Here is a 24894-nt window from a genome sequence, read left to right as displayed (position 1 = left end):
TTAAGAATTAGTGAAATGAAAAATTATATGATTGGTCAGTGTATTATGTTTGACAGCAGCATTTTGGCAAACTGCTTATCCCATTGATCAATAGTGGGACACATCTGTCCCACTTTTCATTTCAAGGCAATTTTGCTGTGCTGTAGATGGGATATATAACAACTATGGTCTCGCTTTTTCCTGTGGCTATGGTTCTAGAGCTTGTCAGAACATCTTTCTTTATTCCATACAGTAGCCTTCTGTTAATTTGACTCCAGTTAACTAGATCTTTCGGTTGATTCGATCCTGATCAAACGTTCTGGCCAGCACCTATGCATTTTTATTAAATGATTTTCATTTTTATGTGCCCAAACATTCGTTATTTTCATTCTAAATATGCTTTACCGCTTACGCTAAGTATGCTTTACCGCATAGCATTGCTGTATGGCGGCGAAGCTGACTTTAAAGCCGTGCGGCGAAGCTGAGTGTAGAAAATCGGCTGCCATTTGAAAAGAAGTCGCAGATTCGCCGAAAGGCGAAGCATCGATTGCGATAGCAAATTAAGACAGTTATACGAAGTGAGGATAGTAGCTTTATAGGCTGTATAAACTTTGAAACATTCGCTTACTAACTGAATTGACAAGCATGGTGTCAGTGCGCACAGGCAAACATGAACACATTACACTTGATGACGGCAGGCACTCGCTGTCAAAGCACTGGCGTGAGCAAGTGCGGCAGCAGCAGCAGCGAGCGATGTGATTCGTGCTGTCTATCGCTTGAACGCAAACAGCGGCGAGATAAGAGAGTGCACAAAGGTACGAGCCATTTACAGATCACTTTCAAGATACGGCTTGCACGACCATGCACCTCCGCTCAAAGTACGCAGTTGCTGGCAGAGTAGAAGCCTCCTCCCCTCCTTCTTGTGCTGCCCCCCCCCCCCCCCCCACCTTCCTCCTTTTCGCACGCGAGATTGAGCTTTGATCGTTACTTGCGCCCGGTCGCGAAATATGCAGTTGCTGCTGGAGCCCAACAATGCCCCCCGCCTCCTCCCCATGGTCTTTCGCGCGAGGGAAGACGGCGCGTTTGCTCTTCGCCTTCCTTCTTTGCGCGTGCCGAATTGAGTCACGATCCTCGGCTTTCCTCGTGTGCTTTCATTTGCCCATACAGCACACGGCATGCGGCAACGGTGTTATCGCCCTTGGACTTTATACGGAGCATCATGGCGATGGCAAAAATGTGCCAGGAGTGTCCATATAATTCCTATCACAATAAAATTGGGTGCACATTAGACTTATAGTTTGGTTAGGAGTAGCAAGTCATTTGTATTAGTTTTCTACTTTGGACGCATAGAAAGTGTGCGCACGTTTTATTCAGAGTCGAGCAAATACTGCCAACTGAATCAGTGGTGTGTTTTGGTGTTTTCCTGCACCTTGTTCAATTTGACTCGCTGGATAATTGGATCAGTTTCGTCAATCTCGTCAGGCGCATGCCCATGTTCAGGCACGCACCCGACCCCCATGGTCAGGCACGTGCATGCTGTCTAGTCAAGTTTGAATTATCCGCCGAAGGCCAGTTTTAGGATTGGAATAAGGAAAGCTTGGGCCCGTAGAAGTGCATGAGTACCGGCCAGGACGTTCGGTCAAGATCAAATTAAATGAAAAATCAAGTTAACTGGAGTCGAAGTGACGGAAGTCTACTGTATGAGAAGTGAGTATATCTTGTTAAGAGGCACTGTTTTTTTTTTTTCAAGAACTGCTGTGATACTGGGAAGCCTTGAGAAATTGTGCTGGTGCAAAGTGAGGAAGTAGAACTAGGAAATTAGGCCATGTGATGGCCTACTTGATGAAAATGGTGGGCGACATACAGTCCCTGTCTGATCAATTGGAGACAATAATTTGCACATGCTCAATTATTTGGACAAATGCACAGCACTGCCACTGGCCCCATAGACTCAATTTATAAGGACGACCAAAATTTTGGATGCGCTGCTCAGTAGTTCTGACTCCGCCTGCATTACTAAAGCTAATTCAGCCACCGAGGTGAGCAGAAAAAGCTATGTTTATAGTTTGAGATGTCTGGGCTTCATGTAAATCAAAACAAAAGAAGCTCGGGTAAATTAAATACAGTCAACATCCACTTTTTTGGACACCTCAGGGGCTGTGGAAACGTCTGAAACATTGGGCAGTCCAATAAAATGAATGCATACCTTTTACTGGCCCCAAGAACTCAAATAGCCGCAGGCACTTTGGAAATAGCTCTGAAGTCCTGCCACTACACTTATTTGGCATGTTAGTGCTCATAACATGACAGGAGATGGCAGGTGCACATATTTATAATTAAGGACTACATAGTACTGTGTCCTGTGACAGCAATCCCTTTCCATTCTTGGTATGCTTTGCCGCAAAACTCGGGTTGTATGCTTCTTCGCATAACATTCTAGTTTTGCGGCGAAGCTGACTTTTGGGAAATCACATTATGCAACGCTTGATTCTTGCTGTGCTTTCTGTGCCTCGAAGCCATCAGCGATAATGACAGAGGTGTAGTCATCACCATTGCTAACAGCATCAAATTCTTTCAATGAAAAACATGGCACTGAAGAGCAGGAAGCTTAGTAGCGAATGTAAAGCAGCTAGGCCTAGTGTTCTGTGGTAGTGGCTACAGCTACAGCGGATCGGCATGTGACAGCGCTGGTTCGAGGCTGCGAGATACTAAACACGGTGGAAATGATGGCTTCACATAATGCTGTTCTCTTCTACAGTCATGGCAAAAAATCAGGAAAATAGGATGGTAAAGGGTTTCAGCGTCCGAAATTTCAGATGTCCTCATACATTGGCTCTGTAGGGTATGTGGCAGTGCCACGGCATCCAAATTCTTTGACATGTCTGAAAAATCGGGTCGTTGACTGTAGTTGCTGATCGCACCCGAACCATGGGACGAGCCAACTCAAGCCAATAAACTTACTTAAAAGCTGCTATTGTGGTTTGTCATGTAAGTTCCGTGCATCCAAGGTTTTTCCTTTATGTTTTGGGGTTTTTTCAGTGCTTTTAAGGTTACAGTCCTGGGTTACTTTTTGATTGCTATTATGAATTTTTGTTGCTTATACAGTCAAATCTCGTTACTATGAACCCTACAATAACAAACTTCTCAAATTTACAAACATTTTAGAAATCCCTGCCAGATTGCCTATATTTTCAATGTAAAAATATTTCAGAACTATAAATTTCAATGCAGCAGATGTTTCAGACTAATGCATGTAGTTTATTTTCCCCTTTATAACCGAGGAACATCAATATTATGAATTCAGCTAAAAGTAAAAGCGCCGCAGCTCTCGCCTCAAACGGAAACCGCGAATGCAGTAGCTATCGTCATTACCATGTCGAGTGACAACTGCTTCACCACGAACTTCACCAAGAACTTCATGACAAAGCTTTGACGATGTTCGCGTGAGATCCAACGACGAATGCAGCTAGTGACAGCGCCAAGAAGAAGCAAAAGCAGTTTTCGCTGCAGGACAAATTGGACGTATTGCAGGAAATTAACGCAGAAAAAAAAGCAAGTCGACGTGCACAGACAGCGTGGCATTGCTCCATCGACCATCACGATCATTTTGAAAGACTCAGAAAGGATTGTCAAGCTTCACTGGGAATCGGAACTTGCTCCTACGAGAAAACAGCTGCGACTGGGAAACCTTCAAAATGTGGGCTAAGCTGTTCTCGCATGGTTCAAGGATGCCAGACTGCAAAACGTTCCCGTGTCTGGCCGAATGCTCCAAAGAAAAGCCTGCGAATTTGCTGATACTCTTGAAGTAACTGGGTTCAGTGCCAGTGAGGGTTAGCTTTTTTGTTTCTGCAAAAGAACAACTGAATTATGAGTCATTGACTGTATGTCGCATGTCTTTCTTCTACATAATGCTTGTTAGCTTTCAGATTAAAGTTCTTGTAAACAATACCTCATTAAGAATGCATTTGTAATGCATTTAGGCACAAGGTGACTCAGTCTCTGGTTGTTTCCATCAAATGGTTAAATAGAATAGTCCCTTGACCATGGTGGCTGCACTCAAATATGCGCAGAATGTGAAACGTTTGTGTGCCCTACATGGCCTGCACGTTAAGAAACCTCAAGTGGTCAGAATTATTATGGAATCCCCCACTATGGTGTGACTAATAATCAAATTGTGGTTCTGGCACATGGAACTCCAGAATTTAACAATTTTTTTTTTTTTCTTTTTAGGGAACACTTTGAGCTGTGACCAGGTTTTGCTCATTACACAGGTGTTTTGCCTTCCTGACATTGCATGCTAGCACAGGCCAGAAAGGTGGGTCCTCAGCAGGACGTTTTCTGAGGGCCAAGCTCATTCATATTTCAGCTGGAAGCATATATGCCGTGTTCTTGAAACACGGCATATGTTCGTTAAAGAACCCCAGGTGGTCAAAATTTCCGGAGTCCCCCACTACGACGTGCCTCATAATCAGAAAGTGGTTTTGGCACTTAAAACCCCATAATTTATTTATTTAACACGGCATATGTTGGCACGCACTTTATGTATTGACTTCGGGTTAATTTGTGATACCAGGGTAAATTAAGTAGTGTAAGGAAGAGAACGAACGTGCGCACAGAGTCAGCAGCATCGACAGCATCAAGCGCGCAGCAGAGGCTCGAGCTCGGGAACTGCTCGGTGCATCCTAGAATCGGCGGTCGCTATGAACCCCAATAAATCTCCTTTATAAGTGGTGAAGGTGCTGGGTAACGTTCCATTCTACCATCCTGGAACTCCGTTCTCGGACGCTACCCTCCGCCATGCCGACGCCGACCAGCAGACCTTTCCATCGCCACCCGTCCCTTTCGCTGGCACCGTTCGCCACCGGGAGCCTCCTATCTTCAGTGGAACCGATGATAACGACGTTGAAGAGTGGCTGTCGTCCTACGAACGGGTGAGCATTCACAACAGATGGAATGACTCAGACAAACTGGCTTACGTATCATTCTACCTCGCGGGCATGGCCAGTCTCTGGTTCAGAAATCATGAGCGGGATATCCGAACGTGGTCGGCGTTCAAGACGTCGATTACAGAAGTATCTGACCGACCCGCCATCAGGAAACTCTGAGCTGAGCAGCGTTTGGATACACACGCACAGGACACAGGTGAAACATTCACTAGCTATATAGAAGACGTTCTAGATTTGTGCAGGCGCGTGAACGCTGCCATGACGGAAGCGAAAAAGATCAAGCATGTCATGAAGGGAATCGATGATGACGCGTTCCAGATGCTTCTGGCCAAGGACCCGTGCACTGTTGGCGACGGCATCAGCTTGTGCCAGAGCTATGATGAATTACGCAAGCAGCGAGCTCTGACAAGGCGACATCTCACACCAAATGCAGTGTCACTCTGCAGCCTTACCACCGGCCCAGAACAAGCCTCCCTGATAACCCAAATCAAGGATTTCGTGCGCGAAGAAGTCGCACGACAGCTATCGCTGGTGTCCGTCACTCGGGAGTCTGCCAGCACTTTGCCGTCTCATCTCCGTAACGTGATCCATGAAGAGGTCGCGGAAGCGCTGCCGGCTGTTCACCAGCAGGATGTCGTGGCTACACCAGTCACTTATGCTACGGTTGCTGCAATGGCCCCTCGCACTGTGCCCATGCGTCGCTTCCAGCAGCCTGTGCACCGCCCTCCCCCTCCCGTACCCTGGACCACCACTGCCGTCGCAAACCCATGGCGTACGCCGGAAAATTGTCCTAGATGCTTTGCATGTAGGTATCCTGGTCATGTCGCAAGGTTCTGCCGCCGCCAATCGCAGGCGTTCGATGACGATCACCGAACGCCCTATGTGCCGCCTGATTCAAATGCGCCTTGCAGACCCTTCGACCCATCACCTGCTCGCTCCCAGACTGATCGCCATCCTCGGTTCGAACGCCTCCGATCACCCTCCCCACATCGCCGATCGCTTTCCCCTATGCGTCGACAACCCGTCTCTAACGAAGAGGGAAACTGGACGACGCAGTTCCTGAGGCAAGAACTGCGCAAGTGTCGCCATGCCGAAGTCCTCTTCCTTTACCTGCCAATGTCATTGATGTGTTTATCGAAGATGTCGCTACAGTCGCCCTCGTCAATACCGGTGCCGCTATTTCAGTTATGGTTTGCCAGGTTTTACCGTTCGCTTCGTAAAGTGATGATGTCTCTGTCTGGATTGTCGCTTCGAACGGCGAATGCTCAACCCATTTGCCCTACCGCTGCTTGTACTGCCTGTGTGACCATACAGGACGTTTTGTACACGATTGAATTCATAGTCCTTTCATCGTGCTCCCACGCCGTTATTCTAGGATGGGATTTTCCCTCATGCCACAATGCCATCATCAATTGCGCTCGGGCTGAGATTGAGCTTTTCCACCTTGGTGACCTGTTCTCCGTCAATGCTCACCCTGCCGCTAAAATTGCCACGAAAGAAGACACCTGTATTCCCCCGTGCTCTTCAGCATTCGTACCAGTCTTCTGTAGTACCATATCCAACAGGACGGTCTTCTTCATGCCCTCTCATCACTTTGTTACCCGAAAAGCGCTTCCTTTGCCCTTTGCAGCTCTTGACCTTGCCGCCGGTGTCAGCACGATGCCCATTTACAGTCATCTTTCATCGCTGCTATCACTGCTTCGCCACGAATGCCTTGGTTACATTGAGTCGGTCGATTCAACACGAATTGTCTCCGTCCTCGACGAAGTGCCTTATACTGCCGTCCCTGAACTGAGTGCCCTCTTCGTACCCGACTCAACATGGACTGGTGTGTTCAGGCCATTCAGCGCCGAAGATCTGATGCATTCGCAGTGATCTCAACTTCTCGCAATCCTTCAGCACTTTCGCCGTTCTTTCGACGTTGCGCAAACATCTCTTGGCCATGCATCGACGGTCGAGCATTACATCGACACTGGCTCTCACTCACCGCTGCGACAAAGACCATATCGCGTGTCCGCTATGGAACGTCGCGTCATTGCAGACCAGGTCGATGACATGCTCCGTCGAGGCGTCATTCAACCTTCCCAAAGCCCATGGGCCTCTCCCGTGGCCCTCGTCACAAAAAACGACGGTTCCATCCGCTTCTGTGTTGATTTTCGACGATTGAACAAGATTACGCTGAAGGACGTCTACCCATTACCACACATCAATGATGGTCTGGACTGTTTGCAGGGAGCCGAGTTCTTTTCTTTGCTGGATTTGAGGTCAGGCTACTGGCAGGTTCCGATGGCAGAGGCCGATCGCCCGAAAACTGCCTTTGTTACACCAGACGGCTTGTATGAATTCACCGTCATGCCTTTCGGACTTTGCAACGCACCTGCTACGTTCGAAAGAATGATGGATAATGTTCTGCGTGGCCTCAAATGGAAAATCTGTCTTTGCTATTTTGACGACATTGTGGTGTTCGCCCCTGATTTCGCAACGCACCTGCTCCGCCTCCAGCACGTACTCACTTGCTTGACCAATGCCGGGTTGCAACTTAACCTGAAGAAGTGTCGATTTGCAGTTCGTCAGCTCACAATTTTAGGCCATGTCGTGTCAAAGGAGGGCATTCGCCCGGATCCCGTGAAGCTACGTGCTGTTACTGCGTTCCCGAAACCTATCACTATGAAAGAGCTACACAGTTTTATCGGCCTCTGCTCTTACTTCCGGCGATTCGTTTGAAACTTTACGTCAATTATATCGCCTCTCACGCAGCCCCTTGATGGCGCTAGAGATCTCTCATCATGGTTTCCAGCGTGTGACGACGCCTTCACAACCTTGCGCAGTCTTCTCACGACGCCACTCATTCTTCGCCATTTTGACCCCCAAGCGCCAAATGAAATCCATACCGATGCAAGCGGTGTAGGCCTTGGCGCTGTGTTGGCACAGCGTCAACCTGGCCACACAGAATACGTCGTCGCATACGCGAGTCGCACGTTAACCTAGGCGGAGACCAAGTACAACGTTAAAGAAAAAGAGCGTTTCACCATTGTGTGCGCTTGGCAAGTTTCGCCCATATATACGGCCGATCATTTGACATAGTGACCGACCACCATGCACTATGTTGGCTGTCGACGCTCAAAGATCCATCGGGCCGCCTTGCCCGCTGGGCATTGCGAATCCAAGAATATGACATCCGCGTGGTTTACCGTTCCGGGCGAAAACACTCCAACGCTGACGCGCTATCCCGATCGCCGCTTCCCCCGAAGGCCAGTCACGACTGCTCCTGCGAGTGCACATTATCCTCTCTGGACGTTGACACTATCGCTGCTGCACAGCGTAATGGTCCCTGGAGTGCATCTCTGCTCGACCTTCTCTCGGATACGTTGAAAGTTCCGGCGTCACATACGCTTTGGCGCCAAGTTCCTCATTTTGCGATTCGAGACCAGCTACTATATTGACGCAACTATGAGCCAGAGGGACGCACCTGGTTACTCGTCATTCCGAGAATCTTGCTCCTTTATAGTATTAAATTGTGGGGTGTAACGTCCCAAAGCTGCAAAGTGGGCTACCAACAAGGCCGTAATGGATGGCTAGGTTAGGTATGATGACATTGCTCATAAAAAAGTAAGCAAGAGCTGTGCTTGTTTTCTTTCATCTGCGCTCGGTGCATAGCAGTTGCAAGAGCAGAGCGAGCTGATGTGTCATGCATGACAAGGTAGTGAAACCGAAACTGATTCATAGAAACAAGTGTTGTGGTAAGTTGCAAAGATTCAGGATACTCTGATGCTCCCTGGAATTTTCTTGTATGGTTTAGAGTGTTCAGACATTCATATAACATAAATGAAAAATTGTCATGTAAAAAATGTAGTGTCGTGAATCCTTTTAAGCTGGCTTCACATGCGGGGACAGTCTGGCTTTGCTCTGTGGGCCAAGCACCCACGGGATCACTTCACAAAGGCTGCACCAAGCAAGGTTGCATTCATACAGTTCGAGGTCTGCCCACAGAATCCGTGTGTTGACTCTAGACTACAACGCTTACATGTGTAACCAAAGCACTGGAGAAGAGAGCATTCATTTTTGAGTCTGGCTCAGGTTGTTTTAGTTGTGTTTGCCGCCAACAAACCAAGTGAAAACTTGCTTTTGCAGCTGCAAACAGGATTCCGCACCAGATGGCTAGCCTCGTGAGCCAGAACAGTCTGACCCATGTTACCAGACTTGACACTGAGTAGGCTGGACAGAGGACAGACTGCCAAATAGACTAAGAGAAATGGCAGCCAGCATTTTTAATCTGGCCTGCAAGTGGAGAAGGCTGGACGCTGCGTGTGCAGCCCGTTTTTATGATACACGTGTCATGTGATAAGCTGCTCACTGCCGAAATCCCCACTCCTGTCTGTCATGCCAATAGTCCTTTTTAAATGCTTGAACTTTCTTTTATTTGCATGTGGCCAACAGTCAGTTGTGAAGTACAACACTTGGGTTCTGGAGTATGACTATGACGATGCCAAGGAGGAGTGGTGTACGTTTACGTTCCAGGTGAGCCAGCTTTTGGTGTGGCCTGCTTGGGAGTGGACCTGTGCATGCTTCTTTTTTGTCCTGTCCTATAGCTGGCACGCACAGATTATGAATGTGATGTAGCTTAGAACGGTGGTCGTGAGACGAGACAAAATTAGCACACAAGGTAATCTTTGTCTGTTTCGCATCTATCGTGCTACAGTACATCATTCTCCATTAAAGCCAATCAGCCAAATTTTCTGTTCTGCTGTGATTATGAATGGCCATTATGATTATTATGGGGTACTAAGCCAGTGTTGGCCTTTGGTGTCCTTTTAGCTCTGCTTTTCAAGAAGTTGTGCCTTGTGTACGGATGCTACTGCCACTGACTTACTGACTTATGATGAACATCTCGATAGTGGACTCTGTCCTCACGAGCACAACAGGAGAAACCTGGAATATAGGATTAGGGACAGATGCCCGAAGTACTCTGGGACTGGACAATGAATCGGTAATGCTATCCGAAATGGTGAAATCGGCCCAGAAAGTGAAAAGCTTGCTTTCACGAGAATTTCATTCTCGTAAAACAAGACAGCAGAGATTGAGGATGCACTAAAAAAAAAGAAATGAAAGTTTACTGTCAAACTTTTATTAGCCTACTTTGGTGAGCCGTGCCTGAGGTCGTCCAGTCTAGAACCACTTTGCTGACAGCAGAAAGTGTGGTGCATGAGTTGGTCAGTGCTGGCATGAAGCGGTATTCTCAGTCATATGGTCAATTTTGAGAGAGTTCACCTGACTCTGCACCAGATGCACCAATGCCTATGAGCAGCTTTGGGCTCATGAGCAGCTTTTACTTTGCGAAAATTTCTTGTTCACTGGCCTCTCACGTTTAAAAGCATTCGGTTTGTCTTTTGTAAATTTTTAACACCACATTACTGCATGTTAGCACATTTCTTGCCCTGTATTTTTTGTATATGTATTCACACATGTATTCTAATTATTGTATAATCTTTGAGTGTACTCTCCCCCCTTACACAATGCCTCTAGGGGCCTGTTTAATAAAAAGTAAAAAGAGCAGTGTTCCTGCAGTGCTATGCACGCTGTCTTTCTGCCAGGAATACTGTTGCTCATTTACATAGAACGGCGTCGCTGTAGACACCGACGCACCCGGTGCCGAGTCAATGAAATCTTGCAAAAGTGATCGAACGAAAATGCGGGTGTTTCCCGACAACTGTTCGTCTGGCAATGTGAAATCCTCATATAATGATTGCTGAGGTGTACTGAAACCAGCGTGCTTGAATTGAGGGCTGTATTTTCATGTCCTCACTTTCAGTGATGCGACACGGCCCCTATTCTCAATCACAGCTGCTCATGCAATGGCATTCATCTCATGCGCAATAACAAGTTCGCGTCGGTGGACTTGCTTTGTTTTTTCTGCAAACCACGGACAAACTTAATACACACCAAGCTTCACAATATGCATGCATTATGCATGGTACACAAATTATGTTTCACTACAGGTAGGCAGCGATCTGGCCATGCCATTTGAAATGGGCAATCGAGAATTAAGATGGCAGCCACAATATGTTTCTGGTATCTGAAATCACTTTTGGCACTTCACTGTATTTGTTAACAAAAACTGGTGGCACCCACACAAGCGTGCCGTGGCAGTATTTTATGCAATTTAAGTTGGCTGAAAATGCATTTGCGTACTTTTTATACTTCAGGTTAGCATTACGTGGGTAGGTAATGTGGTGACTAACATTCTGACAAATTTCGTTAATGTGGGATTGTGGTTTAGTGACATTTGGTTGTCGAGAGATACGAAATGCATTGAATGCTATGGGCGATTGCCAGCGATGCAAAAACATTTTGTTGTGGCTAAAATTTCATTGCCTCAGGCTTTTGTTATTACGAGTTTCAACTGTACTGTAAGTTCACTGCCAATTTTACTTCAGTATTATTTATAAATTCATGACTCTCTACCTTATAGAAAACACTGGCATCATTTTATTTAGATTTGAGTTACGCATTTATTGTGATGTGTAGCTTTATTTAGTATCCTTATGTGGTTTTTGTGTTTTCATAGTTATATTCCACTATATATTGAGGCATACAGTCTTTAGGCATACATATCATGCCTATATATAAACTTTGCTCACTGCTGTAATATTTATTTTTTCTCACTGTTAGCATTAGCAAAAGGTCTTGCCCTTACAGTACTTAGCTTTGAGACCTATTTCTATATATACTATTCCATACCTGAATGTATTATGGGTAACAAAATAAATAAATTGAAAATAACCTTTACTAACACATACTTCAAGACATCTGTAGTAAGGGACCCAGTTCAGATGTTTTTCATTCCTTTGCTGTGCAGCTTGAGCTTAAAGGGAGCAAATTTGACTTCACCTCGCTGGTGGAAGAAGAGTCTGCAAAAGCAGTGTTCCATTCCGTGCCTAGCATTACACGGGCTTTCCTAGTCAAGGACACCAAGGACAAGTCGGGGTGTGGAAAGATGCTCCAGACAGAAGGCGTCAACTTTGTGGTGAGTCCTTTTCCTCTGTTTTGACTTCATTCATTTTTTGCTTGTGAAGGAAAACAGCCATGTTGAAACAAGCCCAGTGTCGCGCGCTTCTCCAATTCAATTTTTGACCATGTGGGCAGGCTGTCTTGGTCTGTGAGCCAAGCATTTTCTAGATATTGTGTTCTACAGTGTCTAGTTAACATGCTTATGAAATGCCATATATGTCTGCGCAATCCTTTTCATGCTTAGAAATCAACTGTAACACCATGCATTAAGGTGGCACAGCTGATTGATGTGCACTGAGTTTGAGCTATCAGTAGTCTGCTGTACGAAGTTGTTGTGGTAACTTCAGCATGGTTAGATAGCATTTCATGTCGCTGTTGTCTGCAGTGAAGGCATCAGTTTTTTACCACGTGAGTTTGGCCGGATGTGTCATGAGTGCAAGAAACAACATGTGCTTCCAACAGTAGGACTGTGATTAAGTGTATTTTCAAGTTTAAATTAACCTAAGTAGTGTGACTAGCCAGCATCAATACATAGGCCATGCAGCCTTTAATCTTGATCTTATATGTTAAACATGTAGTGTTTGACTGTGCATGATATATGCCACAATTAGCAACAGAGAAGTGTGTTATTGGTTGTTTATTCATTATAAAAGTGACGGAGGACATTGCTGCTGGCTGCACTGTAACTGTTTAGCTGACTCTGCTGACTCCTGAACGTCAATCAGCACTGGGGGTTTGTAGTGGGGGAGTAAAAGACAGCAGCAGAAAGGATAGTATATATGGTAAGGAGAAAACGACCATCTACAGTGTTTGTGGCTAGTCTAAATCGTTCACCTTAGTTCATGTGTTTGACACTGCAGATTGTGTTTGTCTACAGCCTTGTGCCCAGTCATGGTATATGTAGAGCCCCAGCTGCTCTAGAAAGTAGGGATGGGCAAATACTCGAATATCACTGAATCAAATTGAATAGTGAAAGTTAGAATAATTTGATTCACAAATCAAATATCTACTATTTGATTTTTTTTTAATATTCTATATATGTATATACTCACTGAATAAACTGAATTTTTTTCCCGAAATACCAAAGAAAAATAAGTTGAAGGGCGGGGGGGGGAGGGGTGCATTTATTATGCAGGGTAAAATTTATGGGAACCTTTTTGAAACAGCAAAAATTGAAAAGTGACGGTAATGTAAATGAGGTGGGAGTTTACAAGTGTATTTTTGTCTGCATGTTTTCATATGATACATTGTGAGAACAGCACAGAACCATTTGAGTGCGCACACACGCAAGCACTCCTCACTGTTCCACATCAACTGCTGACTATGGTAGATTTGGCAGCGTCACCTAATGATAACAGAAATGATTTGAAAAATGTTTTAGGTAACTTCCCAGTGCAGTAAAAATACACCTATACTATTTGCAAACCGTAACAGCGTTTTTATTGCACTTAACTCTGCATCGGAACCACCAGACCTGTCGTCCAGGTATCTGGCCACTTCATCCACATTGTGGTTCCACAACAGCTCGTCCTTTCAGCCGCTTCCGGCCATCTGCCGTTATCACAAGCCATCTGCTTTTTGGCATTACAGTGAAATCTCAATATAATGAACTACAGGGGACCACGGTAAATTGTTAATTATTCTGAAAGATTGTTATACTGAAAGCTCTAAAATTAACCATTCTGCCCACCAACCTATCAGTTCATAAGTTGCCACTATATGAGCTATCCACAAAAATGTTGCTGTTGGCTCTCGGCATGCACTGTTGCTCTTTTCCATAGATTCCGCCATCACGCACCACCGAAGCAAAATATAGTAAGAGTGACGGGCGCAATGTTTGTTGCTTTTTGTTTGTTTTTTACATTTCTTGCCATGGACACCGCAACTGTCTCGCCCGATGCGGACACCTGAATTATGTCAAAGCGCAAGCACATGTAAGCAACACCGTCTCTAAACTGCAAAGTGTGACCGTGTGGCATCCCCGCGAATACGGAGGTTACATTTCACCGCATGCGTAGCTAGTATGGCCGCAGAAAGAAGTGCGAAAGAAAGAGGCGAGCACAGAAAAAAGTGTGAATGAAGGAAGAGACGCACCTCCATTGTTAGGCGACACCTCTCTGGGGGGACCCTGTAGGGGCATCTGCATCAGCAGGCGTTTGGTGTGTTGTGACATCACATACCCGAGCACACGAGGGTTGGACTCTCCCGCATGTAGCCGTGCGCGCATTAGCCGTGTCTGGGGAAAGGGGGATCCTGGAGGTTGAGCTGATACTGGGTGTTTGGACATTTAAGGCCCCCGGCGGAGGCAACACACCTCTTTGGCCTCTGCTTCAAATAGACGGCACCTCCAGACTGACCCGCCTGGAGGAAATTGGCAGTCTCCTTTCCCTGTTTTCGTCTCAAATCTTCATCTTTCTCTCTTATCTTTTCCTCTTTCCTGTCTTCTTTTCACTTCTCACTTGTGTATTCTGGGTGGCAAGGGTTATCCTGGTGTAAATATGCAACCTTGGGTATTTTATATTAGGTTACAGCGGCGATGCATGGCTGGCGTCTGCAGCTATTCTCCCGACCTTGTAGCGTCCCCTTATTGGGCTTGGTAGTGGGTGGCCACTATTGCCGCTGAATTTTCCAATTTTTTATGGCAAATGCTTTTCCCCCACTGCCTGATCGCTCCCTGAAGAGGGGGCGCAGCAATGAACCGTTCAACTTTTTATGCAACCGAAAGAGTCTTTTCCCAAATGCCACGTTGTTCACACTCAGCATGAAACTAAGACAGTCCGAATGATGTCACCATTTCTTGTAGCCAAATTTCTCACTGAAGCAATAGGCCCAGGTTATAAAGTAACGAAGATGGGAAGTGGCGATTTTCTGCTCGAAGTTTGCAACAAGCCACAGTATGACAAGCTCTCGAAACTTGTAGCGTTTGGGGACATTAGCGTTTCAGTTGGTCCACACAGGTTGATAAACACAGTGTGTGGTGTCATCTCAGAAGATGACCTTCTCGAACTTTGCAAAAGTGAATAACTAGAAGTATGGCAAGAACAGAACGTTGTCAAGGTGCAAAGGATAAAAACAAGGCAAGATGACAAAGAAGTACCAACTAGGCATGTAATCATCACTTTTGGAACCAGCATTCTTCCTGAATCAATTGAAACCAGTTACTGTAATCTTCGTGTTAGACCATACATCCCAAATCTACATCGATGCATCAAGTGCCAGTGTTTCGGGCATGGGCTGCAATCCTGCAGAGGGCGGACTGCTTGTGCCAAGTGCAGCTTCACTGAACACTCTCCTGACCATTGCACTTCATCAACCCACTGTGCCAACTGTGAAGGAGACCACCCTGCTTACTCGCGATCCTGCCCCTTATGGAAAAAAGAAAAACAAATAATAGAACTCAAGGTGAAACTAAATCTGTCTCTCCCAGAGGCACATAAGTGTTTCTATTCAAACAATCAGTCCAGTCCTTCCTATGCCAATGTGGCACGCCAGGGGGCAGCACCACGTCATTCGGCGGCTGCCCAAGTCACATAGAAAGTGACGGCGGTCACGCCATCAGCCCCCCTGACTTGAACAGCCAGCGCTGTTCCATCCCCCGCAAAAGAGGGCCAGCAGACTCCTGAGCCTGCCGTACCCAGGGCCACCGCCTGTGCAGATTGGTGAAAAACACCACTTCAGACGAGGTGATGGATACGAGCACAACTCTGGCGTCTCAGACGCTCAAGGAATGGCGCAGCTCCCTTGATGGGCCGGGAAGAAAGAAAAATCACATATCACGGGGCCTGGAAAGGTCTCGTGAGCTAATCTAATCTAATCTCTAAACATATATTATGGATACACAGATATTACAGTGAAATGTGAGGGGTTTACTCCACAACCTAGACGACATAAGGAACTCTTGCATAAGTACACTCCAAAGGTGCTATGTGTCCAGGATGCTGTGTGTCCTTCACAAACTTTCTCTGGCAGTAGTATGCCATTTACTGAAAAGACCGTAATGAGGCCCTTGCCTCGTCAGACGGTGTGGCAATAGTAGTAGATGGGAGTGTTGCTTGTTGGCAATTACATCTTAAAACGCCCCTAGAGGCAGTTGCAGTCTGTACAGTACTCTTTAATAAGTTGGTCACAATTACCTCTCTATAGTACATCCCCCTGAACTACAACAGAATTACAACAGAACTAAAACAGAATTTCACAGCTTTATCTATGAACTGCCGGAACCTTATATTGTCCTGGGAGATTTTAATGCCTTGAGGAGGTTGTCGTTGTGATGCCAGAGGATGCTTAGTAGAAAACTTCCTCTTCACTACACATGCTTGCTTGCTTAATGGGAAAGACCCTACATTCTACAGTGTCACAAACAAAACGTTCTCATCTATTGATTGAAGCATCACACCGAGTCCGCTCTTGCTGCATCTGGAGTGGAACACGATTAAGAATCCATACAGCAATGACCATTTTCCCGTCGTCGTAAAACTAACAAAAGATGTAGAGTGCTCTCCACGTGTCTCCCGGTGGAAAGTTGATTGTGCCGACTGGACACGATACAGGGAACTCACGCATTTGACCTGGAATGACATCTGTACACTTTCTATCGATGATGCAGTGGCATATTTCACGGCGTTTATACTTGACGCAGTGTCAATATGTATCCCCGTAACAAATGGATTGATCTGTAAGCGACGTGTTCCCTGGTGGAACGACGAGTGTAAGGAAGCACGTAGAATTCATAGTGAAATATTTAGCGCGCACAATTGACAAAGACACAGTGAAGGGGGACACACGAGCGCTTACTCACAACTGTTTTATTTTCGGAAAGATGCAGAACGTATGCATACTCCAGCTATCAGAGCTGAGCTTGTGCAACAAGAGTCGTCAGTAAAACAGAAACAGATTAAAAACAGATTAAGAAGGTTCAACCAGTATTTAAAAAAGCAAATTCATTTTCAGTGAATTCGGTGCATTCACTGAAAATGCTCACATCAGTTCTGCTGTAGTACGTAGAAATCAAAATAATGCTTGGAGCCACCTTCCAGATTTACCGACTGCAGAGAACTTGATCATTTTCAAGAAAGTAAAGTCTGAGGGTAGAAGAACACGGTGCTGTGCCAAAAGGGAGAGCTGGCAAAGATATATTTCTAGCATCAACTCTTATACTGACGAAAGAAAAGCCTGGAACAGAGTGAACAAAATCAAAAGTTGCCAAACTCATCCTCTATCATTAGTAAACACGCAGGGAAATACTCTTGAGGATAAAGCTGATTATCTAGGGGCACATTTTGAGTACATTTCTAGCTCATTGCATTACTCAGATACATTCCTGAGGTACCAAAAGCAAGCCGAGTGGCTGTTTCTGGATCGGAAAGGCAAACGAAGTGAATCCTGCAACCGCCCTTTTAACATGGCGGAATTTCAGGCTGCACTACATTGTTGTAATAAATCGGCCCCTGGAAACGATTGAGTAGTTTACGAGACGATTGAACACCTACACCCCGAAGCACACAAAACACTCCTACCTGTTTTTAACGCTATATTCTCTGCCAGCTACATTCCGTTCGCCTGGAAGCAAGCATTCATAATCCCTATTCTGAAAGAGGACAAAGGCCCCTCTTTGACAGCAGCTACAGGCCTATAGCTCTAACAAGTTGCCTATGTAAGCTTTTTGAGAAAATGACTAACTGGCGCCTGATCTATTTTCTTGAAAGCAGCAAGACACTAGATCTTTTGCAGTGTGGCTTCAGGGAACATAGATCCGCAACAGATGAACTTGTCCACATCGAGACAAATATCCAGCATACCTTTATGTACAAACAGTTTTTCTTATCAGTATTTATAGACATGGAGAAAGCATACAATACCACTTGGCGTTTCGGAATCCTTCGTGATCTAGCTGGAATGGGCGTCCGAGGCAACTTGCTAAACTTGATTCAAAGTTATCTGTGCAACCGCACATTTCATGTTCGGATTGGGAACGTCCTATCTCGTCTATTTACTCAGGAGACTGGTGTGCCACAAGGTGGAGTGCTGAGCTGTACTTTATTCCTTGTAAAAATGAATTCGCTCCATACTATCATACCACGTACAATGTTTTATTCTGTATATGTGGATGATATCCGAATAGGTTACAAATAATGTAATCTTAGTATCTGCAAGCGACAAGTGCAGCTTGGCCTGAATAAATTGTCTAAGTGAGCAGACGACAACGGTTTTAAACTAAACCCTCAAAGAAGTAGGTGCATTCGCTTCTCGAATAAGAGAGGTGTAATACCGTCTGTCAACCAAAGGACCAGGCAAGATTTCATAAAGGCTACTCAACAATAGACCATATTCACACTATCAATCAGGTGATAGAGAAATGTGCGGAATATAACCAACCCTTATATATAGGTTTCATTGATTACGAGAAAGCGTTTGATTCTGTCGAAACCTCAGCAGTCATGGAGGCATTACGGAATCAGGGTGTAGATGAGCCGTATGTAAAAGCACTGAAAGATATCTATAGTAGCTCCACAGCCACTGTAGTCCTCCATAAAGAAACCATAAAGAAAGCAACAAAATCCCAATAAAGAAAGGCGTCAGACAGGGAGATACGATCTCTCCAATGCTATTCACAGCGTGTTTACAGGAGGTATTCAGACACCTGCATTGGGAAGAATTGGGAATTAGAGCATATGGAGAATACCTTACTAACTTGCGATTCGCTGATGATATTGCCTTACTTAGTAATAATTGCAATGCATGCTCACTGACCTGGAGAGACAAAGCAGAAGCGTGGGTCTAAAAATTAATCTGCAAAAAACTAAATTAATGTGTAACAGTCTCTGAAGAGAACAGCAGTTTACGATAGGTAGCGAGGCACTGGAAGTAGTAAGGGAATACATCGACTTAGGGCAGGCATTGACCACGGATCCAGGTCATGAGACTGAAATAATCAGAAGAATAAGAATGGGCTGGGGTGCTTTTGGCAGGCATTCTCAGATCATGAACAGCAGGTTGCCATTATCCCTCAAGAGGAAAGTGTATAACAGCTTTGTCTTACCAGTACTCAACTACGGGGCAGAAACTTGGAGGCTTACGAAAAGGGTTCTACTTAAATTGAAGACGACACAACGAGCTATGGAAAGAAGAATGATGGGTGTAACGTTAAGGGATAAGAAAAGAGCAGATTCGGTGAGGGAACAAACGCGAGTTAATGACATCTTACTTAAAAATCAAGAAAAAGAAATGGGCATAGGCAGGACATGTAATGAGGAGTTAAGATAACCAATGGTCATTAAGGGTTACGGACTGGATTCCAAGAGAAGAGAAGCATAGCAGGGGGCGGCAGAAAGTTAGGTGGGTGGATGAGATTAAGAAGTTTGCAGGGACAACATGGCCACAATCAACACATGACCGAGGTAGTTGAAAAAGTACGGGAGAGGCCTTTGCCTTGCAGTAGGCGTAGCCAGGCTGCTGCTGCTGCTGATGATGATGATGATGATTTACGTCATTTACAGCGAGCTTTTTGGCCCTTTTACAGCCTTGTCACATGAACCATGAGGAATTCGTTGTCCATGCCATCTGCAGTACATCATTAACATTACCATGTGCCATGGTGCTCTTTGGCAGCAGCAGTTGCCATGTGCCATAGTGCTCTTTGGCAGCAGCAGTTGAAGAAGTACAGGAGAGGCCTTTGCCCTGCAGTAGGTGTAGCAAGGCTGATGATGATGATGATGATGTTTTACTTCATTTACAGGCCCTTTTACAGCCTTGTCACATGAACCATGAGGAATTCGTTGCCCATGCCATCCGCAGTACATCATTAACATTACCATGTGCCATGGTGCTCTTTGGCCATAATTGGCCTTTGCGCCAAAAGACACCTCACATCATCAGCATAATTTTTCTGGACGGAGCATGCACTTGCAAAACCTGATTCGTCGTCGCCTCTGCTCGGCCGCATTCTTTCTCGCTCGGGCATCATCTCAGGTTTTCCGAACCCATGCGTCGCAACGTCCGCTCTCTGTGCCTTGTCGTCTGTTAGCCTACTGTTTCGGCTGCCGTGAAGGATACACGGAAATCTAAGAATCCCAAGGTTTCAGAATATATTAGTTTGTAGTACTGAAGCATTGTTAACATCACAGGGAATCTGAATAACGATAGTTATCCCGAAAAGTTTGATGTTCTGAAGTTCGTAGTACTGAAATATTTTTACATTGAAACTATAAGAAGTCAGCAGGGGATTTCTGAAAAGTTTGTTAATCTGAAAAGTTTGTTAGTATGGTGTTCATAGTAACGAGGTCCCACTGTAGTTGTTTTGACAAGCACTCTGTGTGCACCTCTTTCCTAGGCAGCCCTGCTCGTTGGCATGTCAAAGTTTATCGGCGTTGAATCAGCGTCTCCGTTTTATGCGTAGATGAACTCTATCCCTCAACGGGCGTATAAATCGACTTAGGGCCCGTCGCACACAGCGAAACGAAAGACAGGCAGAATAGCGAAGAACAAATGCAAATTCGACACTATGCCCCACTATGCCAACAAAGTCCCTTCAACACTTGTACTCTCCCACCTGCCGCACCTTGCTGCACATTGCATGCGTACTGCTCTCCCATTATGTGTTGCCGAAAGCAGTCACACGTCTTTTGCCCTCTTGAGTCAGTGAGGTGCCTTTGTGCTGGCACTGGTGGCAAGCATGCGGTTAGAGCAGGCTGATTTTTCCGTGAGGTGCCGAGCAGCCGTGATAATGTACAGCCTGTTCTCACCGCATGCTTGCCTCCAGTGTTCTCTGATCGTGGCTTTGCCATCAGCTTCTACATTGGCTTCTCCGTCATCAATCACACTGCCCCTGCCAGTGTGCCGCCAGGGCATGCTTGCTGCTAGTGTGCACGCTTATGTGCATCACAGTGAAGCATTGCTTTTCGGCACTTGTTGTTTTGGTAAGCATGCCACAGTCGCCTTAATCTCGATACCCATCACTGTGTTGAAAAAAAAAAAAAAACTCAATTATGCCACGTGATTTCCACGTTTGCTCAAACGGTATCGTGGCATTAATTATTTCCAACCCAACGATGGGCATTGAGATTTAGGTGGCTTGCCCTGAACACGTGTCAGTGTAAAAGATTTCAGTCTTTTCAAAAAGCTACAGCAGCAAAGCTAGGGGTGCAATCATTTATGGGGGGGGGGGGGGGGGGTAAACAAAAATGCATTATTTCAAGAGCAAAGTTAGGAGTACATTTATTATGCGAGTGTGTTCATTGCGCGAGTATACTATACAGTATTTGGCGTAGGGACTCTGCAGCGCTACATTTTACATGCGCCGCGGAGCCCCTCGTGCTCGAAGCCTCCAAAGGGAGCATTTCACTTCATTTTTGGTGCAAAACAAGCGCTGAGCATGTTGCAGATCGGCTGCCCTGACTGATGCAGTAGCAGACTGTGCCACTGCGAGTGCTCCCCTACGTGGGCCCGATTCAGGGATCATACACACAGTGCTGCGTCGACCAGGTCCACCTCTCTCAGTACAAGCTTCGTCTGGGTCGACAGGGCTGATCAAAATCATGACGCAACACAGACGGAGGGAACGAAAACAAAAGCAATGCATAGATTATAAAAGTGCAAAAGCATGTGGGTCATTCCGTGCCAAGTGTCCCTGACGTGTGGCTCGACCATCTCGGGTATTTCTTCAAAGCGCCCTTCACCAGGTCGGGCCACTTTTAGCTGACAAGCGCAGTGCATACAATGCATGCTATTGATTGTGTCTGCTTAAGGGGGGAGGCTACCCTGGAGACCGAACTTTCTTATTCTTTAAGATATCCAGATGAAACTTTCAGGGTACGTTCACACCACTGAACTATGAGGAACTGCGAAGTTTCATGAAGATATGTTTATTAGTTCCAGAGTTATTGAGGTCTAACTAGGTGATTCATGTATATGCCTGAGGAAGAGCCTGGAGAAATGCCAGGACATCGTAGGAAGCTGAAATTTACTATGATGATCCCTTGATAGATATCCCAGGGGGCTAAAGAGCCCTTTTCTTTAATTTCCCCTCCAAAAAATTTTAAGACAACTTTGAATTTGATGTAGCCAGTAATGACCACATCATCAAAAATTAATTGCTTATTATAAATTAACTGCACCAGCTTTCAAAAAAAAGAAGCCTGTTACCCCCTGGCAAAGCCATTCAGGAACAGAATAAAAAAAAACGGCATACGAATCTGAAGAGCGGTTCTTGAGATATCGCCTTCCCCAGCACCACTACTAGCAAAAAAATCCATTCCGAGAAAACAGGCCCTAAATTTGAACCCATGTGTTTTTTTTATTAGAAAGCTCCTGCGGAGCTTCTACTTAGCTCTTGCGGCTCCAGGCACACTCAGTGTGTCGGATTTTCGACTGGCGACAGCCGAAAGCACAGTTCCGCCGCTGAAAAGCATCTACGCAGTCGGCACTCGCTATGGGAGATCGGAAGTTTGATGCTCGTACAAGACGCATATCGCGCTCCCGTGCACCGAACATCTGCACTGTCTTGGGCCTTGCCGGCATTGCGTGCAGCGAAGAACTAGCGAAAAAAAAAGAAGCTGAGCAAATAATCTAAAAGATAGCGCAAGGCGATGAGCAGCGCGCAAGCTCATGTTGAGGCGGACGGAGCAAGGGGCAACAACAACGCGAGCGCGGCATCAAAGGGAGCAGCCGCCGCCGCCTGCGCAGCAACCAATGGCAGGCGCACTTTAGCCCGCGAGATTTGAACGCGCTGCTCCGGCCAATCAGCGCTCCGCATCACATTGCGGGAATACGCCAATAGCGCCTCAACCGCGCCGACGATGCCATTTTGCAAGGCGGCAAAATAGAGACAAAGAATCCACGGTCAAAACGACACCAAGATGGCGCGGGCAGGCCGTATGGGCCGGGAATGGTGCGCGCGCGAAGTTTGACTTCATTTCGGCATTTGCGCGTGTTTTTTGGGGCCGCGGTGGCCTCAAAGGTAGCGTTATTTTTGGTACATTACGGTTGAATTAGGTGCTAATAATTACGGAACAGGTAGTTTATGAGACATACAACCCAAAAATATGGTTTTTCAAAAATCGACTTTTTCGCGATTTTTCGGTTTTCAAGGGCTGCGTCCCCCCTTAAGTATTGCTTCCCTGTGTGCTGCAGAAAGAGCCTAAATTTCAAACCAAATGCGATTTTCCCTTTTCTTCGTGGGCACCTGCGCTCCCAGCCAGAGAGTCGTCGTCAATCCAATTGCGCAAGTGCACCTAGGTACGTGTCCGTGCTGTGACGTCACTCATAGTTATACTAGGAGAATGCCAGCAAACTTGAGAGTAGAAAAAAATCAAGAGGCAGACATAGACAAAGAGACAGGAAGGTGGCTGGACTAACAACTGATCTTCACCCATGAAAACGACGTCCCCCAAGTCCGTACTGAACATGCGCAGGCACAACAAAACAAAGACACAGTCAACACCTTATCTATACACGTCTACAGTTATCAAGAAATAAAATCTCTTTCTTGGTTAGGAACACAGATGGCGCGCTTACACACTTCTCGGAGCCAAGTTTATAGATGCGATAGGCTTCAATCAGCTCTCTTTCCTGCTGAGTCTTAGCCATCGCCAAGATTGAAACGTCACTGAAGATAGGGTTACATCCGCACTCCTTACAATGCATCGGAAGATTACCTCCTGGTGCCTGTGGGTATTAGATTTGCATGCTCACGCATGCGATCATTCATACAGCGACTGGTTTGTCCTATGTAATCTCTACCACATTTCAAAAGAATACTGTACGCTACACATGTGTCGCACGTGCGGTGCTTCACGACATGCTTGGCATTGCACGTACTCTTTCACGAACTGTGCTGCGAGACCCTCATGCAAAGTTTTGCAAGCTTACAAGGCACAGAACAAACCAAACTGACGTTTTTTCTTGCTGCAACCTTTTTCAATCTATGTGAAATGCCATGTACATACGGCATAACCACCAAGTTCTTTTTTATTTTGTCTCGCACTTCGCGATCCCCCCTGTTTTTCAGATTCAGCCACTGCAGTGATCAAAGTCTTTGGATAGCCTGCCTCTAACAGTCGCCTTTCTTGCTGGGCGGCACTGTCTTACATTAGATGCATACAACTCTTTTCCACCGCATTCGACAAGCACAAAGAGGCTATGCCACGCTTGACCAGTTTCGAGTGAGCGGATTGGTACGGTAGCAACGTCTTTTTAGTTCTTGGACCAGCAAATGTGACCTTGAGTGTGAAAGGTTAGAGTCAAATCTGAAAACCTGATGGAATTTTCTTGTGGTGCCTCATGGGTGAAACTAAGATGTCGAGAGCAATGCTGAAAAGCTGATAAAATACTGCAAATGATATCAGTGATACAATCACTTCATCTGATATTTAAGAGAACCAGGAAATCGTCAACGTACCTAAACACCCGGGCAACACGGTAATCGGTAATGGTGTCTGACAGAGACTTGTCGAATTGCGCTAAGAAATTACCGCACAGTATCAGCGCAACACTCTACCCTATACATATACCATTCTTCTGTAAAAACATCTTGCCATCGAATTTATCAAAAGTTGCCGACAAGTAAAAAGATGGCAGTTTCATAAAACTCAGTCGAGAGGCCACAACTACCTTGAAAACTTGGCGGACTTAGGGGATTTCGTTTTCATGAATGAAGATCAGTTCTTAGTCCAGCCACCTTCCTGTCTCTTTGTCTATGTCTGCCTCTTGATTTTTTTCTACTCTCAAGTTTGCTGGCACTCTCTTAGTATAACCATGTTCGAACTAGCCCAACAAGCCACTCTCATGAAAGTCACTCATAGTGACACGTGACTTCAAGAATTATTTGAGGCAACATCAGTTATTTGTTTAAACTGCTGCTTAAATAGATGAATTAAAGTTTACAGAAATAATAAATGATACAAACCGAATGCCTGCATATTTTTGTTTTACTTCATACCCTAGCAAGAGGTTCCCATGCTGTACA

The 24894-nt window shown here is 45.7% G+C and overlaps 1 protein-coding gene across 1 annotated transcript in view; it reads left to right on the top strand.

The window, feature by feature from the left end:
* The window catches only part of Polr1A (RNA polymerase I subunit RpI1), a 329206-nt gene that overhangs the window by 280975 nt on the left and 23337 nt on the right, over nt 1-24894 (top strand). Inside the window, exons 27-28 of the mRNA XM_050167857.3 lie at nt 9363-9443; nt 11782-11949. Coding sequence (XP_050023814.2) covers nt 9363-9443; nt 11782-11949 — 249 coding nt within the window. The remainder of the gene's footprint in view (nt 1-9362; nt 9444-11781; nt 11950-24894) is intronic.

This window comes from Dermacentor andersoni, chromosome 11 (genome assembly GCF_023375885.2).
Source record: "Dermacentor andersoni chromosome 11, qqDerAnde1_hic_scaffold, whole genome shotgun sequence".
NCBI classification, from domain to species: domain Eukaryota; kingdom Metazoa; phylum Arthropoda; class Arachnida; order Ixodida; family Ixodidae; genus Dermacentor; species Dermacentor andersoni.
This window is presented reverse-complemented; position numbering and strand designations above follow the sequence as displayed.